Here is a 23,959-nt window from a genome sequence, read left to right on the forward strand (position 1 = left end):
CAATTATACATCTTAATTCCTTGTGTAATGCCATGTGCATATATCTTTAGCACTCATTATGCAAGACAAAACGTCTTATTGGATCCCACAGCAGCAGTGGCATCTGTCAAAAATCAGCCAAATTCCTTTTCTTTGGAGGAAGGCTTTAAGAAAAATAGCAAATGTGTGCATTATTCCTTGACTTAATATTCCTCTTTTTTAATCTATTCCCATATTAATAGTTTTGGTGCTATATGCATACTATAAATACAGAAAAACGTGGGTTTGCATCTCATAAAGTTGTTTCCCCTTGGAAGCTTGTATGTGTCTCATCAAGAGCAAGTGCTGTCATGTAATTCTGCTGGGGGGGTGTGTGTGTATGTGTGTACTGAGCAGACAGGTAGATAGTTCAAGCTTATCCACGAGGCTGGAGCAAATAGTTGTTAATTCTGAGTTTTGAATCTTATCTTTACAAGTGATGAGCATTTAACAAACTCCTGAAAGTGGACACTGGGTCTTCAAGAGCAAGAGTCCACAAGCAGAGGCTGTACAACATGAGCTGAACCTAAATGTAGGATTAACTTCCAACTTGTTCCTCAAACATGAGACTGAACAAAATGTTGATACAAACCTTGAATTTTGTAGCTTTGGACCATTTTTTTATTTAAACCATAGCACTCTCTGTTAATGGAAAATAGAGATAACTTGAACTGTAAGTCAAATTGCATCCTTTTTCTGTTAATGCCTCCCAGGTTTTCATGAACTACAATTTTCTCATAAAGCAACTGAGAAAAATGCTGCACACTTGGTTCTTCAGTGGGAAAATAACAGATATCACAATTTACAGGAGCAAATTAAAGTCCATCTCTATTTGACAAATGTGATTTTGCCACTTCAGTACAAGCAGGCATGCTCTGCCTCTTTTTGATTTGCTGCTTATAGAAAAATTCCAACCTCCTATGTATCCAAAAATGAGATTGAAATCAAAAAGAGATCGTGGCACACAGTAGAAGTAAATCTATTACACAAAGGTAAGACATCAGAAGACTCCAAGCAAAGTTTTCTTATTGATCTTTATTTATCAACAAGCTACAGTAATAGCCTCCAAATACAGCAGTAAGACGACAGAGCTGTAGTGGTTTGGGGTCATTATTGTTGAGTGCTTTTAAGACAGTTTGCAAAAGTAACTTTTATTTTGTTTTCTGTGCGAGCTGGTAGGTTATCTTTGAAGCCAAAGGAAAAAATACAGTGGAGTCATACACTAATTGTGGCTATTTTCTCCTGTCTTTGCATTAAACTCCCAATAGCAACGTAATTTGAATTTTGAGGGGAAAAGGTAAAAAATTACAACATTTTCCCCTCAGATTATAATTATTTCAAGGATAATGATACATTTCTGTTTATGAGAGACCCAGGGGTAGGTTACTTTTTCCTTTGATTTGTGCAAAAATAACCCCCCCAAAAAGACCTAAAATACCATGATTAGCAACAGAATAGAACCACATGTATGCTTAAGTAGTGGGGATTAGACACACATTAATAATTTCCTCAGGATCAGTTATATCTGAATAATATATTTTTAAAATATTCTTCCTTTTTTCCCTCTTGATTAATTATCTGCTTTCTATGCGGGTCCTGAATACAGAATTTGGCTCATGCTACCCAATTACCATTGGCTCATTTGCATAGAATGCCTGAAGGATGTACCTGGGGAGGTAGAAAGGGTGAGTGTCTCCAAACATATTCCTTTTTGTTCCTATCACATGAATCCACCAGAGTCATGTGCCTCCGTGGCTGGAAGGCTTCCAGGTGTGGCTACTTCCATGTCTTTTGAGAGCAGGGAAGGGGATGAGAGGGAAGGATGATACACCTTGTGTTTGACACTGGTATTGTTCTTTGTTGTTGGTATACTGGTATTGTTAGCATTGTTAGAGTTGTAATTGCTTTTATGGAGTTCTAACAGCAAGTATGAGGTTCTTTCTATCTTCAGAAGCAATGTGAGAAGAGTAATGCTTCCAGGTATTAACAAAAGGAAAATTAAAGTACTGGGAGAGAGGGAGGGGAAAAAAAAAAAAAAAGAGAGAGAGCAATTTCAATAGCTTTAAGACAAAAGGTTTTTAAAGGCTTGGGGAAAAAATAAAAAAGAGAGTGATTAGCTTGAATTTTGTTTCAGAAATGAAATCAAGAGAGCCAAGATGTAAATGTAGCTAGAGAAATGGAAGGAAAAAGTGACTTTAGATGGAGTGAACAAGAAGAGTAGTGAGAGGGGGAGAGCCCAGGAGGAGGTACTTTACTGCAGCAGAATATCTCAAATGAGAAATATTTAGGTATGTGCTGTGCTTGACTAGTGAATCTTGATGCCATACAGCCATATGAATTCATGTCCTAGGTGTCAGAAACAGGCAGGTAGGCTCTGATCCTGAGCAGCTGTAAATTAATGTAGCTCCACTGGAGAAAATGGAGTTATGGCCATTTGCATAAGCCCAAGAACTGTCCATGAAAGAAAGAAATTTCACGTATAATCAGATCACCAGACCACAATCTAATTATCACATAAGATGAATTCTTGAACTCCCTTTCTTATTAAAAACAAACTATAAGCCCCATCATACTGGTTTCTTAGAAGCCCTACATGAATGAGGAATTCTTCAGCCATGAGCACTTATTCTAAAGGCGTAGATAATTTGCATTGCAGTCACTAATTCCAGAAGCTAAAAAAAATACCAGTTCAAAGTTCTGAGATCAAGACCTGTTGGTAGGCACAGGGATGTCCTAGAGGTACTTGGCGGGCCTGGTTCATGCTTTCCTAGATTTCAGGCAAATTGTTCCATTCCAGCTGCTATTCGAATGCATTCTGTTAGATTTGCCTTCTTGCAGTGGATCTTTTGAACCAAGACTGTTTTAATGCATGTTTTTTCAGTCAATAATAAACTGTTTTTATACAGATATACTCTATACTGATATACACTGATACACTCCCATGTTATTCAGAAGTTCCAGGTGGGAGTCATCCTTCTGTACTCACACACGTGCAGATACACATTTCCTTGGGATTTAAGGATTGCATCTGCTTTTCAGACTGCGCTGAGGAAAGGGTGAAGATCTGCACTTTGGTTTAGTATTATTTGTTGTGCCATCCAGAGTGTAAATGCATATCATATGTTTAGTAGCAGTGAAATATACTACTTGTGGGTCCTAGGACTGCACTGGCTTTTTCCATGTACTTCCTTACCAAATTCCATGCCCAATTCATCATCAGGCCCACACTTTCCTTGGTCTTCCTTTTGTTGCTGATGTACTTGCAGAAATCCTTGATGCCTTTTGTGTCCCTTACCAGATTTAAGTCCAGGTGGGTTTTGGCTTTTCTAAGCCCACAATTGAGTATTTATAGTTCTTCTAGATCCTTGCTCCAACCTCTTGCATGCTTCATTTTTATGTCAGAATTTTGTCAGGTGCTTCTTTTTCATCAAGTGGATCTCTTACTATTTTTAGTTGACTTTCTGATGGTGAGGATGGACCACTGTTGAGCTGGAGGAGGTGATCCTTGAACATCAGCTGCTGTCCACGACCCTGATTTTCTCCAGGGCCAGCTACCGTGGCACTCCTTGGCACTAAATGGGCCAAAGTAGGTTCTCCTGAGTCCAGATTTATGGTCCTGCTTTTTGCCTTGTTCCCTCCTCTCAAGATTCCAAACTCCATCAGTTCAGGGTTGCTGCAGCCTAGGCTGCTCCAGTCTTCACATAAGCCCCTAGTTCTTCTGTGATGGAAGCGCAGCAGACCATGGCCCCTTGTTGGCCCTTCCATCCTTTGTGTCAAGGAGTTGTCATCAAGGCACTCCAGAAACCTTCTAGATTGCTGCCTTGCTCTGCTGCCTCCCAGACAACCAGAGATAGGTAGTGCTTCTTGGGTGATTTGTAGATGTCAGAAATCTAAAGAAAAGTAAGAAAATTGCTGAGTGGTAAAATTATCTTGATAAACATAAAATATTTGTGGAGCGTATTTTTTGTATGGATCTTACTACCTGTCAGTATAGGGAGCAAGATCCATGACAATATCTGTGGGTTTTATACACATGTATATGTATTCAGAATCTGAATGGAGGTTCTCTTACAATAAAATGTTTATTGTGTGGTTCTTAAAAACAGTGCTGAGACAAATGCCAAATTGTAGTTCCTGTAAACCAGACAATGTTCAGAGCTCACATTTCAGGGATCATTTTTTGGTAGTTTGTATAATTGCTTTACAGTAATGTCTAGGATCAAGAAACCAGAAAAGGATTAGTTTGAAAGGTCAGACAAGAAGTCACATTATTGACTTGGTATATACATTGTGAATACAATTAGCACAGATTCTGTAAGTTTGAAAAAGAAAAGAAAAGAACTTGCTTCAAAAGAAAAGAACTTGAAACCACACAGCTGAGCTTTGCATTATAAAGAAGGTACAGAAATTGAGGTATCCTTAATGGGAGTTCTGCATTGTGACAGGGTATTCCTGGCATAAACCAATCCAGCTATCATTGTTTTTTGATTAGGCTATTTTTTCTTCAGGAAGCATCTGCTTGTGTTCCTTGAAAGGTGAAGCATGGTATTTTCATCATTATTCCAATGCTTTCTCCAGCAGTGCTTATAGAACATTTTGCAAAGATGATCCTCCATTCAGAAAAACAAAATATCATGGTTTTAAAAAATACTTGCAACTTCTTTCTCACTTCTAAACAATATTTATTTTAGTTTATTCCCCTTTCAGAGTAATTGAAATTGTAGATCCTTGGTCTAAATCCATCCTTCAGAACTTGGAGTTGGTGGAGTTCCAAGGTCTGTCTACATCTAATTTTAGACTGAGTAACACCAAGTCTTCTTCTGTCTTTGAAATTTATCCAAAGTTTCTCTGTGTTTTTCAGTGTCAATATTCAGACTTAGAGATACCTCCAATTAGAATCCTTTCATGCAAGGGTTTTTTTGGTTGGATTGTTGTTGTTGCTTTTGGTTTGGGGTTTTGGTTTGGTTTTTTTGTTGTTGTTGGTTGGTTGGTTTGCTTTTGTGGTTTTTTGCAGTATTTCCAATAAAGTACTATTCACACTCAGAATTTGAAAGAAGCAGCTATTGAACTGAGTGGCGCTGGTCTTTGGCAAGCACATGGATTGGGTTTGATGATTGTAGATTATGCCCTAATTTTAAAAGATTCACTTCTTCATAAGACAAACATAAATTAGAAGTAGAATAAAGACTTGAGGTCATTCTTTCCCCACCCCTCCTCCAAAAAAAAAAAAAAACCAAACAAATAAACAGAATTTCTCTCAGAGAAATCTTAAAGCCCTTAATCTGGTCACTAAGAGGGAAGGATCCTTGTGCAGAAGCTAGGCATTTCCTGAGAACACAGAGACACACAAATCTGTTCATTATTTTATGCTCACCCTAGTACGTAAATTAGATGTGTGTTTACAGTTCTAAAAAGCAAGTGCTACAAATAGGAGATAGCATGAACCCAATAAAACACTTAAAACAGCACCACAGTTATCCCAGATACATTATTTATGCTATTTAATTTGCTCAATGGTCATATTCAGAAGGGTGTTTTTTTTACAGGGCTTCATGTGTTACCAGATTCAAGAGAAGATGCAATGCCCTTGCTCCTTTTTGTGTGTTTCAGTGCATCTGAACACCATTTCTTCTTTATGAGACTGTCTTGTCAGGACTGGTTTCGCGTGTATCAGCTGTTAGTAACCCTGGACTGGATCATAGCTGTTGACTATGATTTTTTTTAAGAATCTTTTTCAACTGCAAAACTTAGCCAAGCCAGCTTGTGTCGATTCCTGTGTCACTGCTGCCATCTTAGGGAAGTTTTCAATATTGCCGGGTGGGCTTTTTTTAATGGAGATGAATTCCGGCAACCGGGAGATGAACAAAACGTACATCTCACACATTGTTACAAGAACACAGTCTGAATGGCACAGAATAAAAGGTTCTATGTGGGATGCCTTCATTCTGTTAGGGATATTTTAAAAAGCCTTCAAGGAAAGGAGTGTCTTGATTTCTATTGCAATTTGGTGTGAATTAAGCACTGGGTAATTGCCTAGCTCTCATCAGCTTCCCAGCCTGCACGTTCAGTAGTTCATGCCAAGAACCACATTAATGAACCTGTCAGATTTCCAGGTCTGTTTGCACATATAAATGTGCAGCTAGATGCTCAAATGCCCAGGGCATGCATGCAGAGCAGCAGTATTATCATATGGAAATAGGTTTGTTGTACTTTTTAAGGACATATTAATAGAACTCTAAAGCTGCTAAAGCAGAAGCTAAAGCCACAGGCAGTAAAATTCATTCCTCATGACATTCCTTATGAACTGATATATGCATTCAGCAACAAAACATCTTTTTCAAACCTGGGAGAAGTGATATTTTAATGTAGCATTCAACCACTTTGTTGAAAAAAAAAATCAAGTTTTTACATCACAGTTGTAGTGCTGCATGTTCTGCAGGAAAAAATAGTCACTCGCTTATACTTGTTATCAAATGCATTGTCTCACCCTTTCTGAAGGCATCTCAAGAAAACTGTCATTTTCCCTCTTTGCATCCCAGTTCCTAAAAATAATGCTTTCTTCCATGTAAAATTTCACTACTTCTTTGTTTCTGAGTGATGACAACACACACTCGAGCTTTATTTTCTTTCCAATGTGACTCATGCTCTGACTTTATCTGATCTGGAGTAAATACTATATTTACTATATCATTCCACTAAGTGACAGAGGATTTCTACTACCATAAGTGGAAGAGGCACATAGTTTGTGTTTTAATATGTTCCTATATATATATATTACACAGCTAGGGTTTTATTTTACTTTTATTTTTCCTTTTTATCAGTTTTAAGTGGAATGCTGCATTCTTTTATGATATAAAATAGGGAAAGATAGGCACTAGATTACAAAAAGTCTTTTAAAAATCTCCACTTTACATTTTTCATTTTACATCTCCAACTATTTTAAAAGTCTTCCTCTTATTCAGAAATTACTCACCTCCTTATCCCTTGTATCTACTCTCTAAGACATTCCATTAAATTATAAGGTGGCAATGATACTGGGTTTTTTTCAATGTTTCCTCATATAAATACTTTGTAATTTATTATGGAAATCATTTGTAGAAATCTTACATTAACCTGCATCCACTTTGCATTTTATTAGTCATTCAGGCATGAAATTGCTAAACATTATACACTAGATAGACGTGATTAGGTGTCTCTACTACTTACTAAAGTTACTTAAATGGAACAGATTTAAGTCAATACACAATTGTTTTCTCTCTCCAGTGGGGCCAGAAAGAACCTAATACTTAATTAAATTCCTTTGTCATGTCTGTACTGCAGAGGGAAGTAAGAGATCTCTGCAGTTCTGCATCCCCAAGCAATGCTGAAACCTCCACCCAGCATAACACAGCACCACGTAGAGAGAGTAATCCAGGTCCCAAATATGCTACAGCTGCATTAGCTACAGATTGTGGGGATGGCTGTGAGACTTCCAGCAGGGATACCCCCAAGCTTCTCAGCAGTGCAACCTGCAAGTAAAACTCCATTTTTCCACCTGAAGAAGAGTGGAAAAGATCTACTTTGGAAAAGATCTAGGCTACTGCTGCACAGAAATGAGAAGGCAGAGAGGAGAAGCGGGTACAAAGGAATTAAGAGCAGAGGAGGATGAGTAGCTGTGACAGCTGGTCCTGAAGGAGGGGTCAGGCTCCATGGCAGCAGCTGTTTCTGGGGCTAGGAAGAACTCCTCAAAGTAGTAATGTTTAACATCTGAGATCTTGTCAGAGTCCCTGTAGCCTGACAAGCTAGAAGCCTTGCTCTCTCTGCTTTCTGTCCACAGCTCTGGCACAGGTAAGTAACAGAGACACGAATGCCTTGCAGGGTTTAGCAGCCTGCTGCTCTAGGCAGCTGCTTACTTGGTTTAAGCTTGTTTGGCTTCCTTTAACAGCAGTAGTTTGGTTGGCACCTAACTGGGCTTCCCTTCCTAGTGCTTCAGGGCACAATATTGTTCTGTTAAAGCTGTGCACCTCTGCCAGGGCCATCTATGCCTGTTTCAACAACCAAAGCCGTGGTCTGCTTTCAAAATTGTGCAGTGTTTGAACTCACATCTGCTTGGGTAGTCAGCTATCAGGTAGTTTGTTCAGTGATAACAAGATGTGACTCTCTAATGTGCACATAATAGCACAACCAACAGTTTTTCACACTTTCAGTATACCACATAATCTTGTTACTTACTCTGCCCTATAGGCGTTCCTTCTTATTTTCTGGGATGGGCTAATAAGTCTCACATCCTAGCCAACATGCTAAGAACGAGATTGTGTGTAGGTATGGGTAGAGAAATCTGGAAAGAGCATTCTGTCTTCTCCCACAGAGGCCTGAAGTCACTTCTGAGAGAAGTACCTGGGTCTGACCCTGCTTTTGTCTTCTCTTCTATCCCTTGCAGTGCTTAGACTACAAGGCAACAAAGAAGGGGGCTGGGAAGCAGAAATTAGATTGCCATTCTACACAAATCAGCAAATCAGGCTTGAGGTGGTCTAGGACAGGTTTTTTGAGCTTATGCTGTCAGTTTAACCAGCACACCTTTTAGGTTAATGCTGCCTGATGTAAGGCAAGCTCCAGGACAGTGTGTTTGGCTGTTTGCATGAACTCACCAGCACTCCCTGAAGAGACTTCAGATGTAAATGCCATCAGCTAGATCTTAGGAAATGAGCCCATGGGCTGTTTTGCAGGAGTCAGAAAGGAGACTTTTACTTCCAGATTCAAAAGGGAAACATTGAAATCTTGATGCAGTCCTATGCTTAAAGCTTTTTATGTTTATAGAAAATTGCCTCTTACAGTATTGATGGCAAATTGCCCTTAGATTGCAAAAGCTGCTCAGAGAATGCAGCTGTATTTTTGAAACCATGTTTTGACAGATTGTCACACTTCTCACAAAAGTTTGATTTTAGCTGAAATATGCATAGTAAATGTGTGTACTTTATTATAAGGAAAAAGACCAAAATTGCTCTGCAAGTACTACTATGCTTTGCAATTGCCTCATACCTGATAAAACTGGTGTCATTAGAAATGAATGCTTTTTGTACTGTGGCATTTATCTTCTTTGTAGTATTTGCAGGTTTTTCTGTAACTGGCAATTGGCAAAGCCACAAATTCTGAGTAAACATAGCTTCTCCAGATGGTAAATACTCTGCTTTTAAAGTTTCCTGCTGTAAGGACAAGAAATATCAAAAGACAGGGTGTGTGGATGATGGTCTCACACTTGGTTCTGGACATAACAAAGTGCCGGAGGCAAAGTCAATCCAATACCTGAGATGTCTGGTTCACAGCAGCAGACAAGGACTGTGACCTTCACAGAGGGCAGGGGGTGGTTTTAATTGACTTTGGGTGGAAATAAATAACAAAGTTCATAGTTTCAGAGTGAAAAATACTCAGTGTGTTTATGGAGGTCTGAACTCTCACCAAGATCTAAGTCCTCTCTTACTTGAAAGTCATGTGCCCTGGTAAAATCATATTCTGTGAAATCTGGGGTTTGCAGGCTTTTCAGAAGAAAAAAATAATCTGTGTGTACTTCTCAATCCTTATAACATCATTTGTACTTTGGAAAGTGCATTTGGAAACCATATTTTTATAAATGGAAACCTACAGAGAGACAACTTGGGTCATTCCATTTGTCACTTTCTGATTGCTTTGATTTCCCATAAGGCATGCTCATATTTTCAATATAAATGTTTGCTCCAGTCAGCAGCCTATAATTTGACTACAAAAGCTCATTTAGAATTGAAACTTGGTGCCCTATAATATTTTACATTTTCAAGTTTTTTAACCAGATGTTGATGTTGTCCAGTGAAGATAATTAATTTTTACCTATCCAGTGTTTTGTTTGTACTACTATTTAATAAAACATTCTTCAGGTTAAAAAAGTCTGGTTTAAAAAAAATCCTGTTATTCTGATAAAGAGCAAACAACTATACATTTTTTCTGTACCATATGATTATTTGATGGTTGGAACTCAGGATATTCTGTGTGATTGGTGACTACACAGTTACACTCCTCCATTATATTTTCATTTACAAAGGGCAGGGGGAGGGGGAAGCAGGGAAATACTTCACTGATTACCTCTGTTAGGCGTGTTAGGCAAAGTTTTGACTGGAGTGTAACTATGTAGTCACCAATCACACAGAATATCCTGAGTTCCAACCATCAAATAAATATATGGTATAGAAAAAATGTATAGTTGTTTGCTCTTTATCAGAATAACAGGATTTTTTTAAATCCTAAAACCAGAATGTGGTTCTTTAGAGGAATAATCTGAGATGGCTATTGGGAAAGTCCAATGTCTAAAAACTGGAAATCTTCTTCTTTCCATGCTGCTATGTGATCTTGGACAAGTACCTTTAGTGTGGATCCTCAGTGGCATTTAGGTACACATAACAACTGAATTAATATCCTCAGATTTTAGAGATCTGTGGCCCAGGTTTTCTACAAATCAGGCTTCAGTCACTAAACAGTAATAGCAGTCCTCTGTTGCTTCAGTGGCATGCAATGAAGGAGTTTTTCTTACAGTTCCAAGATGTTCTGATGCTGCAATGATCAAAGCTGTGCAAGTCTTTTAGAATGCTTATTTTGCTTTGATGTGTAATACATAACCAAACTGGTTTTGAAGACATAAAAACATCTGTTTAGTTCCATGTGTATCTTAGATTATGCATGGCTTCTCTGGGATTCTCTTTAGACTATACTATAGACTTCTCACATTACAGGAGCACTTAAAGTGCATTTTCTGGCAGCCCAATAAATAATAGAATTAACACTTGTCAGCTGTGGTTTATTTCAGCCTTAGCATGAGTTATAATATAGCACTCTTTTGGTTTGGTTTCAAGCTTGATTTTAGAAGAAACAGTGAGGTAGATGCGTTGAAGGTTGTTTTCTTGATGTACTTGCTTTTTCCTGAAAAAGATGGTAAAAGTTGTAAGCACTTTTGTTGTATTTTAAATGAAAAGTGGAAAAAATGAAAGGAGATCTGTGGTGGTTTTATTTGTTCATATAGCTATGGTTTTTAAGAATCTTTGCACTGCTTGCATACTAGTTTTACTCCATGATGTTGATGATGTTGATCCTGCCTGCATTCAGTAGCTTTTAATTTTCACAATTCTTATCAGCAGTGGAGGGTCCAGACAGCCACCACTGAATGAGGGATGATGAAAAGAGAAAAGGTAGAAGAATTGATCTTTTTGAGATTTTACAAGTCAATATATTCTCAGTGACAACAGGTCCTAACAGAAGAAACTGATTCATTCTATGATGAAATTACAGGTTTGATAAGAAAAAGTGATTGAACAAAATCAATTTCTTCAAGTCTTTTTGTAAGACTTCAGGCTAGAGAATATTCTGATAAGGAATTCATCACCATATTATATCAATAAGAGCTTTCAGTGGGCTGGGTTCCAATTGATGTGGTTGGGGTCTGAGCAGCCAGCAGCATTGTCTCACCACTGCCAGGTGATGCAGTATGGATGCCTCATCGTGCTTTGGTCATGAGGATTTAAGAACTGGCAGATCACAGAAAGCAGTGTTTTCTGTGTAGAATCTGTGCAAAGCAGGGTATTGGTAGCAGCATTTGACAGGGACTGTCATCAAACCTGTCATGATTCAATACTCAACAGTGATTCAGAAGTATATAAAAGAAACTTTGCTGATGCAGCACAGCAATGACACAGATTAGTCAAAGACAACTAGTGACAAAAACAAGACAATCCTCAGAAAAGTGCAATGAATATGATTTGGAGCTGGAGGAAAGAGGGAGGATGAATGGTTTAACCAGTGAGAAGCTTAGGAGTTTCTGTGTTTAGGTTAAACAATCTTCAGAGGTATCTTAATTAGAGTACCTAAGCACCTTCGCAGGAAGAACGTATGGAATACTGAAAGACTCTCTATTTTAGCAGAGAGATGCAAACCTAGCTGAAGCTAGGAAGAGTCAAAGTAGACATTAGATACAAATTTTAAAAGTGATTTTGAAGACCCAATGAAACACTGTACTAGAAGTATGAGTGCATCTTTCCTCACCTGATGTCTTTAATCTGGATGTAAATGTTGGCTTGGGAAGGCACACTTAGACCAAAACACGGTCTGTCTTCAGTACAGAGCCAAGAGTGATAACTATAGGAGGGAAGAAATGATAGTTCAGATTTCAACATGGATTGTAGAAGGCTGGTAAGAAATGTGGGTGTGTGCTTGAATTTTGCAAGAAGTACCTAGCAGTGCACCTACAGTGCTGCAGATTGAGCCTTGTCTATGACTGCCTCACTGCAAACTTCCCTGCATTCTTCTGTGTAGACACATGGAGGGAGGTAAGGGTGAAAAAGGAATATCTGAGTTGAGGAGTAACTTTAAAATAAAAGAAGGGAGCTCGAACTTGAAGCTTTGTGCAGGGAATGGGAGTATTTTATTGAAGTTGGAAGCAAGATGATTTTAATGGTATTACTTATAAGCTCTATAGGGAGATATTATCAGAGACTAAAGAAAAGGCATTTGCAGTAGGCAAGGGAGAGAATGAGAGATGTGGTGCTTAATCCAAGGGAAAGCAATTCTTTGAAATGTTGCAAAAAAGGAAAGGGTAAAATCGCTACATCTGAAAAACCAAGTAGCATAGTGCAAGTGACAAACTCATTTTCCTTTCATACAAAAAAAAAAAAAAAAAAAAAAAAAGAGCTACATTCTGCTCCCACTTCCAAACTTAAAACACTATAAATGACCCAGTCAGGAGTAAATGAGACTGAAGCTTCATTTTTATCACCCTAGGTTTTATTCAGCATCACTGCAGACATCATCTGTGGTGTTTGAATTCTCTAGAACTGACTGGAGATTGGTCTGATTTTACCTTTTGTTTGAATAATCATAACGATAGGAGGATTTTAAGAACAGGATCTGAATCCCTGTTGAGGTTTTTAATACCCCCTATTCTGAGGTCACTGGATTTAGGATTTCTGTTTGGGTCTATCTCATACGTTTTTACAGATATTCAAAAGCCTGTAATAGCCCACACACAGGTTATATTAATTTCCAGTGCCTAAATCCCTTAAGTGCTTTGGGGATTTCCCTGCTAATCCTCTTTTTAATGCAGGGGTAGGTTTGAACCTTTGGGATTTATGCTTTGAGTTGGTTGTTTTCCAACCAAAAAAACTTTCAAGGGTAACAACAGCAAGTGCTAAATGTGTAAAGAAATAGAAAGTTTATCTGCTGTTTATATTAACACAGTAATCTGCCAGTCTTTTTTTGGCACAAGAAGGAAAAGAAAGTGTAACTATAATTAGTAATTACAGTACTTATAGTAATTTTAAACACTTACTAATATTAAATTTATGCAAAAGTATTAAATCCTGACTGAACATCAAATCCTTTCCTTTCCAAGGGCAAAGGAACTGTTTTAATATTAATGAAGCCATAAAATACAAGTTAACTGACAGCATTTTTGCAGTTGCTTACTGCAACTGTATTTTGTTACTGAAAATTTGTCATATTTTTCATGTTTGAAAGTAAAAAATGAAAAAAACTATCACAAACTGCTCTTTGTTGTAAGTGACATGCCTTTTCTTTATGATGCATGCTTTGCCATAAAAAGGGAGTGCTTAATGCATTTCTGTTGGGAGATGCCTATTTATTCTGACAAACCGATCAGCCTCCAGGGTGTTTCTTTGCCACAGAACTGATTCTACATCTCATCCATTATCTAATAGGATGTGAAAGCAGTATCCTGTCTCACAAAAAAAAATCAGGCTTTGTTTCCTTACAAGGATGTGGCAGGCCCACTCACAGACTTACTTGCAGGATATACAATTGTTAGTGAAAGGCCCAGTTATACACTCATGAATGTTTCCAATAGGCCTGTGGGGAAAACATTGCTAACATTGGCACTGAGGATCATTTATTTCAAAGGCAAGGATAAAATATGGCCTCTATAATGAGAAAATGCATTTCACGTCTTAAATAGTACTGCAGGAGCTTATGAATTTTATTATTGTAATAAACACCAATGCCATATAAACTAGCCAGCCAGAATGTCTCTGCAAAATATATGCCCTGGTTATTTTTCTTCTCTTTCTTCATTATTTCTCCCTTTACAATGTTTATGAAAGGTTTAAAATTGTGCTTGCATGAGAAAAGAGATTGGAGAAAGGAAAGCAAGCTGAGGCATTGTGTGATAAGGCAGTGATAAAGCAAGTGTATACAAAACACTACCACACAAATGTCAGTAAGATGTGCTTATAAGGAAATAAAGTCACAAAGGAAAAAGAGAGTAGGATACACAGTAGGAAATTCAATTAAACCCAGACATAACCTTAAATGTTAAGGAATAACAACTCTTTAAGACCTTAGGTATCCAGATGGAAACTCTGTACATGTTTGAGCAGAGCTAACACACCTGAAACTTTTGACCACTAATGCCCTGCAAATCGTTGTTGTATTTAAATGATGCTCTATTACAACAATGCAGCCTCCCATACAACATTCCCCACAAAAAAGTGCCTCCATTGTGAAGCTGCTCGCTAACAACCATGAGTGAATTAACAAATCAGTGTTGGTTGAAGCAAAACAAAACATTTTAGATCATTGACAAAATAGAGGGAGAAGTGACGCAAAAGCAAACAAGTGATTAGGTTTGATATCTCTGAAAATTGGAACACTCACTCCACTCCACTGCTCAAAATTTCCCTGCCTTTTTAAATAACAGGATCAATCCTTTTGGACTTGCACTATGACCATGCTTCTTTTCAAAAAGGGCAGTTTCTTTAGCATGACAATAAAATATGATTTCCAGTGCTTCTTGGAAATACAGCTTGAAAGAGTTCAAAATGAAAATACAAAAGCTGGAATTACTGGCAGACAAACGTTCTAGTGTCATGTCCTCCTGATATCCTTCTTTCATTATATGTGAATGCAGCTCTATATCTAAAAATCAAGGCTGTTTTATAAGTCTTGCTTATAATGCCAGCCAGAGTGGCTTACCACCGAGAGATCTTTCAGAGTCTGAAGTTGTATCAAGACAGCATAGCTTTAAAACAGCATAAGAGAGACCCATTCTACATTATTGACTTTTCCCCTTACCTGCAAGGACACAGAATTTAATGCAGCATTGATGGGTCAAAGATTTGACACATGTCAAGTCAGATATCTTCATTTTAGAGTTTAGAAAAGGCATCAAACCTGATACATATGAACCACTTTAGGTGGCAGAGGCAGTCAGGCTGAGCTAGGGAGAATTGTTTCACTTATCTGCAAAATACATTACTTTCAATGAAGCCTTATGTAAAGAAAAATGTTATTTAAGGAAGATAAAACCAGAACAACTGCTAAAAATGCAATAAAGGTCTAGAGGTAGATCCCTAAACCCTGCATTAAGTATCCTATCATTGTGTTCTTTCTATGATTTTTTAAACCATCCTATAAAGGTCTATGGCAAGGATATAATTTCCTAGAAAATGGTATTTCATATGGCCTTTTATAAAGTGGTCATCCCCTAGCAAAGTCAGCAATAGTTTTCTATAGAGAAAGCATTTGATTCAGAACTATGAATAGACTATTTCCATTAGCAAACACTATACAGCAGAACAGCTTTTTTCAGCTATCACCCTTCTTCTATAAATAGATTTCACAGGAGGAAAAGCACACCCATAAACTATCTAGTATGACTTTATGTCCCTAAAGGAACCATATTGCAAAATCTCATTTTTTAATAATGGCATTTACGTTACTTCACTGATGAAATGTATAATAATTACAGCAAAATTGTTGTGTTACGGATCAGAGTGTATAATAAGATGCACAATTAGGAGGATTATAGGAATTTAATGGGAAGAGAAGGGCAAGGGATCATCTATTGTATGACTCTTCATGATTGTAACCTGCTGTCTATGTCTCTAATGTGTTTTTATGACTGGCATGCTTTGGTTTGTTTCCCAGTTCGTGTTCTGCCGTGACTGTAAAGAAGAATTCCATGAAGGGGAATGCAGCTCTCTCCTCAGCCCACCAGGAGCCATGGCCCAGAAGGTATGGATCTCACAACTCCTGATCGTTATCCCTGGCCCAGCCAGAGTGACATTTGTCAAATGGGTCTTAATTGTAATCCTAAGTAAAAGCAATTATGTTCATGCTGAATTACTCCAGCTGTCGGAGTTGCCGAATTGGCGTTGCGGTGGATTTCAGTCTCTTTGATTGATAGAGTAGCCGAGTTCTGTCAGGAACACACAGGGCTCTGCCACCAGTTGATAAAGAAAAGGCCTTCCCAGTGGGCTTCTAGGGTTGTCTCTATTCAATGTGAACACTTTTGAAAGGCTTTGTATAGTCTTTCTGCCTTTCAGCTTATTTTCAGTGCACCAGTCAGGAAATCATGTGGGTTTGGGCCGAATAACAGGGCTTTTATACAGCCTATGCAGCCTATTGGTAATTTATGTTTTAGCTTACAGAAATAAAAAAATAGATTGTCTAGGCTGGAAGCTGTTAGATGATAATTATTCTATGTTGCTCTATCATTTTGTAGCTATTGTAGCTATAGACCTGGAGAGGAAATAGTTTTTCTCTCCTGGCATTTCTCTTTGTTTGAGATTCAAGTTTTCCTTGAAATAAATACACCATGTAAACCACAGTCTTTCCAACTTAAAAAAAAAATAAAAAAGAAAGGAAGAAAAAAAGAGGTGGAGAGAGAGGGTGAAAGAACAGAAAACATATTCCCTAAATATCTCCCAGCTTGATGCCCAAGCTGCACTCCTAGGAAGCAGAAAACTGGTATTCAGATATCTGGCAGATTTGATGATAAGAAGAAACTCAAACCCTAAGCCTCCACACAGTCCAGTGTGGCAGATAAAGGTTTGTAGGCAGGTACTGATGAGGGCTTGCATCCAGCCAGCTCTCAGGGAGGTGTGCCAAGCTCCTGTTAATGCCTGCAGGCAGGCTCTGCCTGAGGCTGGCTTTTTGGGACTCACAGACTGACAAGGAGCTGAAATTCTACTCGGAGTCTTTGCCATGTGCTACTTGGAGATGGTTCATATGCCATACTTTGCAGATCTTGCACTAGGTCATGTGTAGAGATTCTTCTCTTTAACCTTTCTTAGTGAAGGTCTTCTAATTTATAAAAAGAATTAGCACTAGTTGAGAGAGAATGAAACAGCCTGTATCCTCCTAGTCAGTCAGGGTCTCTACCTGTTCTGCTGTGTTGTAGTGTGTCTCTACCAGTGTGTTGTATCAGACCCAAAATCCATCTGCTTTCCCAGCCTCTAGTGATTTGTGATGTACATGTGGTATTTTATGTTTAGTAGCTATCAGCAATTTTTTTCCATGAATTTGTGCAACCCATTTTTGAACCCATATGCATATATAATAAGGAGATTTGCAGCTTAGTGGCCCTATATGAAGAACAGTTTAATTTTATTTGCAATAGCCTTACAGAAGTCTTCTGGTTCCCATTCCCATTTATGTAAAAAACAAAGCAACTTCAACAGAGACATTGAGATGCTTAAAGCATTCAGCAGCTTAGTAAAGCAGGAGACCAAGGCTCAATGTCTTACCTGAACTGAACTGAGCTATAACTTGAATACATCTCAACATGAACAGAGAGCTCTATATTCATTAAGTTACTTAGGCTTAGAATTTTGCCTTGAGTACTGAAAGTTGTCATGGCATGTAAAAAGTGGACTCAACAATGTTGGCTCTGTGAAAGCTAGAGTTTATGTAATTTTTATTTTCTAAGGGAGAGATTAAGGTATGCCAGGAAGAATCAGAATACCATAGGAAGAAGTGATTTATTTTAAATATTTGAATATTTTCGTTGCTTTTCCTTATAACAATGGGAGCACTTCACCCATCTGATTCAATCTCACAGCACATGAATTGCACCCAATTAGACCTGTCAATTTAGCAATGTTGCAGTTCTAGTGTCATGCGGATGTTCTTGCTGTTCCTGAAAAACGTTCTGTACTCTCAAGGAACTGTTCCAGAATAGCTAAATGATGGTACCAGAAAAATTCTTGCACCTGTACAAATCAGGTCCTCTGCACAGACTGGGCAGGATTCATTGAGACTCCAGTCTAAGCTGAAGTTAATTGACTTTTGTCCGCCTCCTCTTCCCCTAAGAAATGAGAGCGGCACTGATGAAACATCCCCACGAGGCGGTGCTGTGCCACCGAAGAAATGTTTTCCCTCATTTTCCCCAGCCGGGCGAGCAAACCCGGCGGCGGCAGGAGCAGGGCGAGCGCAGGGGCGGCAGAGATGCCGCTATCCCCGCCCTGAGCCCAGGGCTCCGGGCCGGGCACACAGACCAGTCGGGGGGCAGGCATGCAGAGAGGGCCCGTGGGACTGTTCCCATCTCTCTCCCTGAAATCCGTGTAAACATTTATCCACCTGTGCTTTCAGGCCGTCGGTTCCACTTGGCATCACCTGCCAGGTGCGCCGGGCCGTGTGTCAGACCGAACTTGATGTGATTGTAGGGCTTGGTGAGGCAGCAAGAAGGTTTGTTTTAATTTTGTCCGTGGTCTGTTTGAAGGTAGGAATAATACACTTCCAGGAATAATTCCTCTCCAGTCCATGCAATTTGACTCCTGTCTGGATCCTTTCCATGGCATTATTTTATCAGGACGCCTTATTGCCACGACTTCTGCCAGTCAAATTTAAGGATCAAACAAACACACTGCCACTAAACTGTTCCTCTCCAGAAGAGGTGCAGGATACACAGCCAGTTTCAGGGAGTATTCGGGGGAATACTTCCAATAAGAAGAATGTAGGGTTTGCCTTAGCCTCTAGTAGTAGTGAAAGGACCTTCTCTTGCCTTCACGTTTCTGCAAACGCCTGCAGGTCTCTGATGTTCAACAGTCTGAAACACTCTGGACAGGCTCAGGCCTAAGTCGGCGTGGCAGAGATGAACATGGTGGAGTCAAGGAGCGTGGCAGAGGTGAAAGGAAAGCCAAGAAGGAGGGTTGTTGCAGAGGAGTTGGGTGACCCGTGTGGATGGCAGCATGGAGAGCAGGAAGAGCTGCTCTCCTAAGGTGTGTCAGGGCACTGCAAGAGCTGTCTGCTTCCTAGGGACTTTCCATGTGTCAGGGCAGGGCCAGAGGACAGGGATGAGCCAAAATGGTGGAAGGTGGGTCCAGAGGTGGCCCATGACTGGGCTGGGCAGGGATGTGGGGAGCTGGAGACAGGCTCTGCTGCAGCGCACCAGGCAGTGGCACGGGTTCCTGGGCTGTGAGCAGGATGCTGGGATTGGCAGGGGACGGGGACAGCAAGGTCTGATGGTACCCTCGGAGCCTGACACCAGTTTGGGAAGACTTGAAGAAAGAGATCCCTCAGAAGCAGAGAGAGAGCCTGAAACAGAAGAATTTGAGAGTCCATGAAAGCCTTGGCTGACTGAGGGACTGTAACCTGTCAGATGGAGCGGAAGCTCCAGAAAGAGGAAGAGAGATGTGAAATGACATGGCACAGCTCTGAGGGTGCAAGAGACATAAATGGTGGGGGTGAAATGGGCCTGTGCTTGGGCAGATGTCAAAAGGAGGGAGGAGGAGGCCTGAGGTAAAGAGAGGGGAGTGAGGGGAGTGTAGCTGGTGGGACTGGGAAGGAGGGCAGAGAAGGATGGAAGGGGCAATGGGGTAAGTTGGCAGGAGGAAGGAAGAGAGCAACCATGACAGAGGACATAGGAGGGATAAAACAGGTGCCACATGTGCATCTCTGAAAGCCTATTCCAAATGAAGGAGTTGGAAGCTTTAGGGAAGCTAAATGGCATTACTTGCTGCTTGGGGTAAAAGGCAAACTGCAGCAAGCATGCAGAGAGCAGCCCAGCTTTAACTACTGGCATATCGTGACCTTTCCGATCTGTGCACAGATTTTGCATGGCCCATTGGGAAGGATAAGCTGTTCTCTTTCCGCTGAAATGTCTGCTTTTAGCCCAGATAGGCCATTGGAAGCTTGTCTTAAACATTTACTTACTGGTGCAGGACTCATTATTTCCCATCTTTGTGTGTAAATTACGTTATTTCAGGAAAAATAATATTTATCTGTGGCAATATCAGTTGAGAAGCTTTGTTTTAAAACCGTTGCAGCCTCCTGGAGCCATTTGAACTTTGGGATGACAGAAAAAATCATATTTGATGAATTAAAAGGCACAGCGTGCATGATGGAATCAATGACATGGTAAAGGTGACTCCAGCCAGATTTAGGTTTAGAAATAACCACAGAGTCCCTGCAATGTACACCACAAAACCAAGCTTCCTGGCCTCTTCTAACCTCACACATAGACAGTCTGTGCTGGTGGGGAATCTAGCCATAAACCAGCTTCCTCTGTAAGTCCCCACCTTAAAGCTAGCCTAGCTTTCCTAGCACAAAACCTTCCTAGATGGTTTTCCTGTTACAAGGATAAGCAATGCACCTTCTTGCTCACTAGCAACTGGACAATAAAATATGGCCACATATTGGATTTGAACTTTTTCAGAGCAGCTCCCAGGATGGTTTTGGTGCTGGGCATGTTGATGAGACACTGGCAAGGTAAACTGTAATAGCAATGATTCTGATGTAAAAGTGGTGCCTATGTAAATAGGTGAGCAGAATATGGGCCACTGAGTCATAAGTGTTTGGGGGGAAAAAAGGTAACACAACCTGGATGAAATGTGTTATTTAAAAGTATGTTTTAGAGTTGGTTCTGTGGACAAACTTTCTCCAAGAAGCTGCTGATTATCTTGTCCTACCAAACTCCTTAAAAATCCTGTCTAAACACACCCAGTCTTAGTCCATGCCTTTATTCCAGCTAGTCAGAGAAGGAGTCTGTTCTAGCAAGGCCCTGCAATCCATGCAATCCAGTAAAATCCTTCTCTTTTAGCTGATGCAGCTAAGAATTCTTACCCATTTTTTGCACACAGGTTAGAGAGACTAAGTGGTGTAAATTTCTGCCATTTTGTTACATTGAAAATCTCATTACCTGCTAAAGGTGTTCATTTCAGACCATGTTCACTGTATATGCAAAGTAAAAAATGTATTGCTGGTTTGATCAAAGTCTTAGCTCATCAGTGACGTATTTTTAGGCCATTTACAATAACACTAGGACTTACAGTTCAAATTACAGTTAAAATAAAGGATATACAAACTTTCTGGTAGCACCCATTTCCCTGGTGTTATTTTAACCTTCCACTGCTTCTCTGGGTTCTAGGCTCAATAGCTGCAGTCTGGAATGGGCTGGTATAGTGAATCCTTTACCAGAAGGAGCATGATGTGGATATTAAAGGATTTTTTTTTTCCTTCTTATTCTATAATCTGCTTGGAATCAGTCTTATTTCTTTGTTAGCAGACTTCTCTGACGCACAAGCCAGTGTTGATGTGTTTTAGCCAAGTTAGTTATGCCTTTCTCCTCTTTGTTGTCCTCAAGACTGTTTTTACCCATCCTTCAAGGCTGTATTTGGGTAAATGACCACTTGAGTGTGGTTTATAATCGTGGGGCCTCCCATATCATCCTGTGCCTCTGCTTTGAAGGCTTCTTCTGTCGTCCCATGCCATTAGTCCTCTGCACAGCATTTTATTGTAGGATCAGAGACAGTTTGTTCTGACCGATAGTACCTATAAAGGTCATTCCTGCCTGTTAGTTACAAAAGTACATTAACTGTTGAACCATGCAATAATACAAATTGTACAAAAGCAGAACAGGGGAATAGTCACCAGATCATTCAATAACTGCTGTCACAGGCTGAACCAAATCTCTGGGCATGCCAAAACAAGTTCAGATAAAGCCTGATGGGTCCTGAGGCTCATGGTGCTGGCTTGGCACAAAGGCTGTGGTCTCCTACAATAAACAGCAACACCATTTTTACTGAGGCATGTTCTAAACTTTCAACTCTTCCAGTGTAAATTTAGAGCTAGTGCTGTAAAACTTGACTTCAACTCCACTTTAACCTGTGGGACACTGCCTGTACTAAGCCTGTGGGACACTGCCCGTAGCACTAAGCTGGAGGCCTTTGTCACCAAATCCCAAAGCCCTTCCCTTTAAATCAGACCCATCACCTTTAAATCAAACCTCAGCTGTTCCTTGTTTGGAACTCATCCCTCACAGTCCTCAAGTAGCTAATGTAGGTAGGATCCAGGTAATAGCTTTATTGTTCTGCAACTGGCAGTATAATATTTATCCAGCACCTCTGTCAGCCCAGAAGCCCATCAGACCTAACCAAAAGCAGAGCAGTCAGTGCCTCAGCTGAGTCAGGGCAAACCTGACCCTCTTCATCAGCACACACTTCCAGGGCCCTGGCTGCCCTCTAACCAGAGTTTCAGGACTCAAACCTGACTCAGACATGATGTCTCAGGCAAACGATTGGCTCCAAGCAGACCCATAGGGTCACTTCCCCGCCGTGTTTTTTGCTGCACAGGTGCAAACATAAAGGCACATTCATGTGCTTGTGCACACACATCCAGGAAAGCCTGTCACAGCACCTGCTGCTGCTGAAGGCTGTTGGAATGCAGCTCCTGGAAAAGCTCCCAGCTCACCTGCAGGTGAGCCTCCAGCCCATCTTTTTCCTCCCATTGCCTCCTGTGTGCAGGGCTCGGAGTTGACAGCAGGGGGTAGGAAATGCACAGGTATTGCCTGCCACGCTTCCTTCTCCATCCTGGAATGACAGATGCTAACCTCCCATGCTGAAGATTTCCAGCAAGCATGTAGGGTTGTGAAGCCTGGTCTCTAAGCAGCTAATGACGATGATAAATAGTAAATGCTGACCACAAAAATCATTAATTATTTCCCTACATTTTAGTGAAAGGAAAAGCCACTGAAAAGGTTCATCGTACATAGTATCTTTCAATGAGTCCTGAGTCACAGTTTGAAATGCAGAACATCTATTATTAGGCCATTGTAGGTTGGGGTTTTTTTCCAATCAGGTAATTCTTAAAAGTTAAATAAAATATGACTGTACAAGGAATGGCACACTTAGCCTAATTTCTAAAATATCTTAAACAACTGAAAAACAAACTGAGGCTCAGGGTTTTAGTATTTGGTATACTCACAATGTCAAGCTCAGGACATTTCAACCCATAGGTGCCTAATTAAAGAAGCAAGAAAAATAACTATAACCGGGAAATGTCCTGTAAAATTAATTTCTGTGTTATAAATAAAGATGCACCAGAGGAAATCTGAGAATAGGTGTTAACTTTCTGCCTAATGAGAAAGAGATGATAACTATATAGAGAGAATTTTAGCTTTCCTATTTTGGACAGCAATAAAGTAAAAAAGATGTGACAGACTGCTTTCGTTTATGAGGTTAAGCTGTCATTTTCAGCAGTGTTGCCACTTATGAGAGAAGGCATGTTCTTTATTCTACTCATGGAAAACAGTTATATAAGAATGACCTGTATTAGATTAGATTTTCTGCTTTAGATCAGTGCAAATTCAATATTCACCATCTCCCTGAATTTAATTCATTATATGAATGGCTGCAACACGCAGAGTTTCAACATTGATGTGCAGTGTCACCAAACTAGAGCACTCTTTCATCTTGTATCCAATATAATACCCTATGTATATCAATTTGATTTTAACTAGTTGCTCTCATCACAAAGCAGCTCTTTCATTTCGTGTCAGAATTCCCTAGGCACACTAGACAAATTGGCTCACACAAAGCTGCTTCATGTGGATTTAACGGGATCATTGTAGTGCTGGCACCTCTATTTTTCCTGTGTGTGAAACATAATCTCATTGAATGAATATCTTTTCTATTCCTTATCTATAGCCACATTTTAGTGTTTTGAATTAGCCTAAATCTGTCTCTAAAGTAGAGCAATAGTCCCATAGCTATGCACACCTCTCTTAGTGAGATTTTTACTCTTAAATGGCTCAAATAATCCATTTTCTTCCAAAACCCTCTAGCCTATCTAATGCCCTAGACACCTGCTATTTTTACCCCCTGCAGTAAAAGGCACCAATAAACATGGCAGTATGTTAATTCATGTGATCATGTTC

The 23,959-nt window shown here is 39.8% G+C and overlaps 1 protein-coding gene across 1 annotated transcript in view; it reads left to right on the top strand.

Moving 5' to 3' along the window:
• The window catches only part of PRKN (parkin RBR E3 ubiquitin protein ligase), a 679,650-nt gene that overhangs the window by 647,552 nt on the left and 8,139 nt on the right, over positions 1–23,959 (top strand). Inside the window, exon 10 of the mRNA XM_084202932.1 lies at positions 15,952–16,038. Coding sequence (XP_084059058.1) covers positions 15,952–16,038 — 87 coding nt within the window. The remainder of the gene's footprint in view (positions 1–15,951; positions 16,039–23,959) is intronic.

This window comes from Fringilla coelebs, assembly GCF_963513975.1.
Source record: "Fringilla coelebs genome assembly, chromosome: 3".
In the NCBI taxonomy this organism is placed as follows: Eukaryota; Metazoa; Chordata; class Aves; order Passeriformes; family Fringillidae; genus Fringilla; species Fringilla coelebs.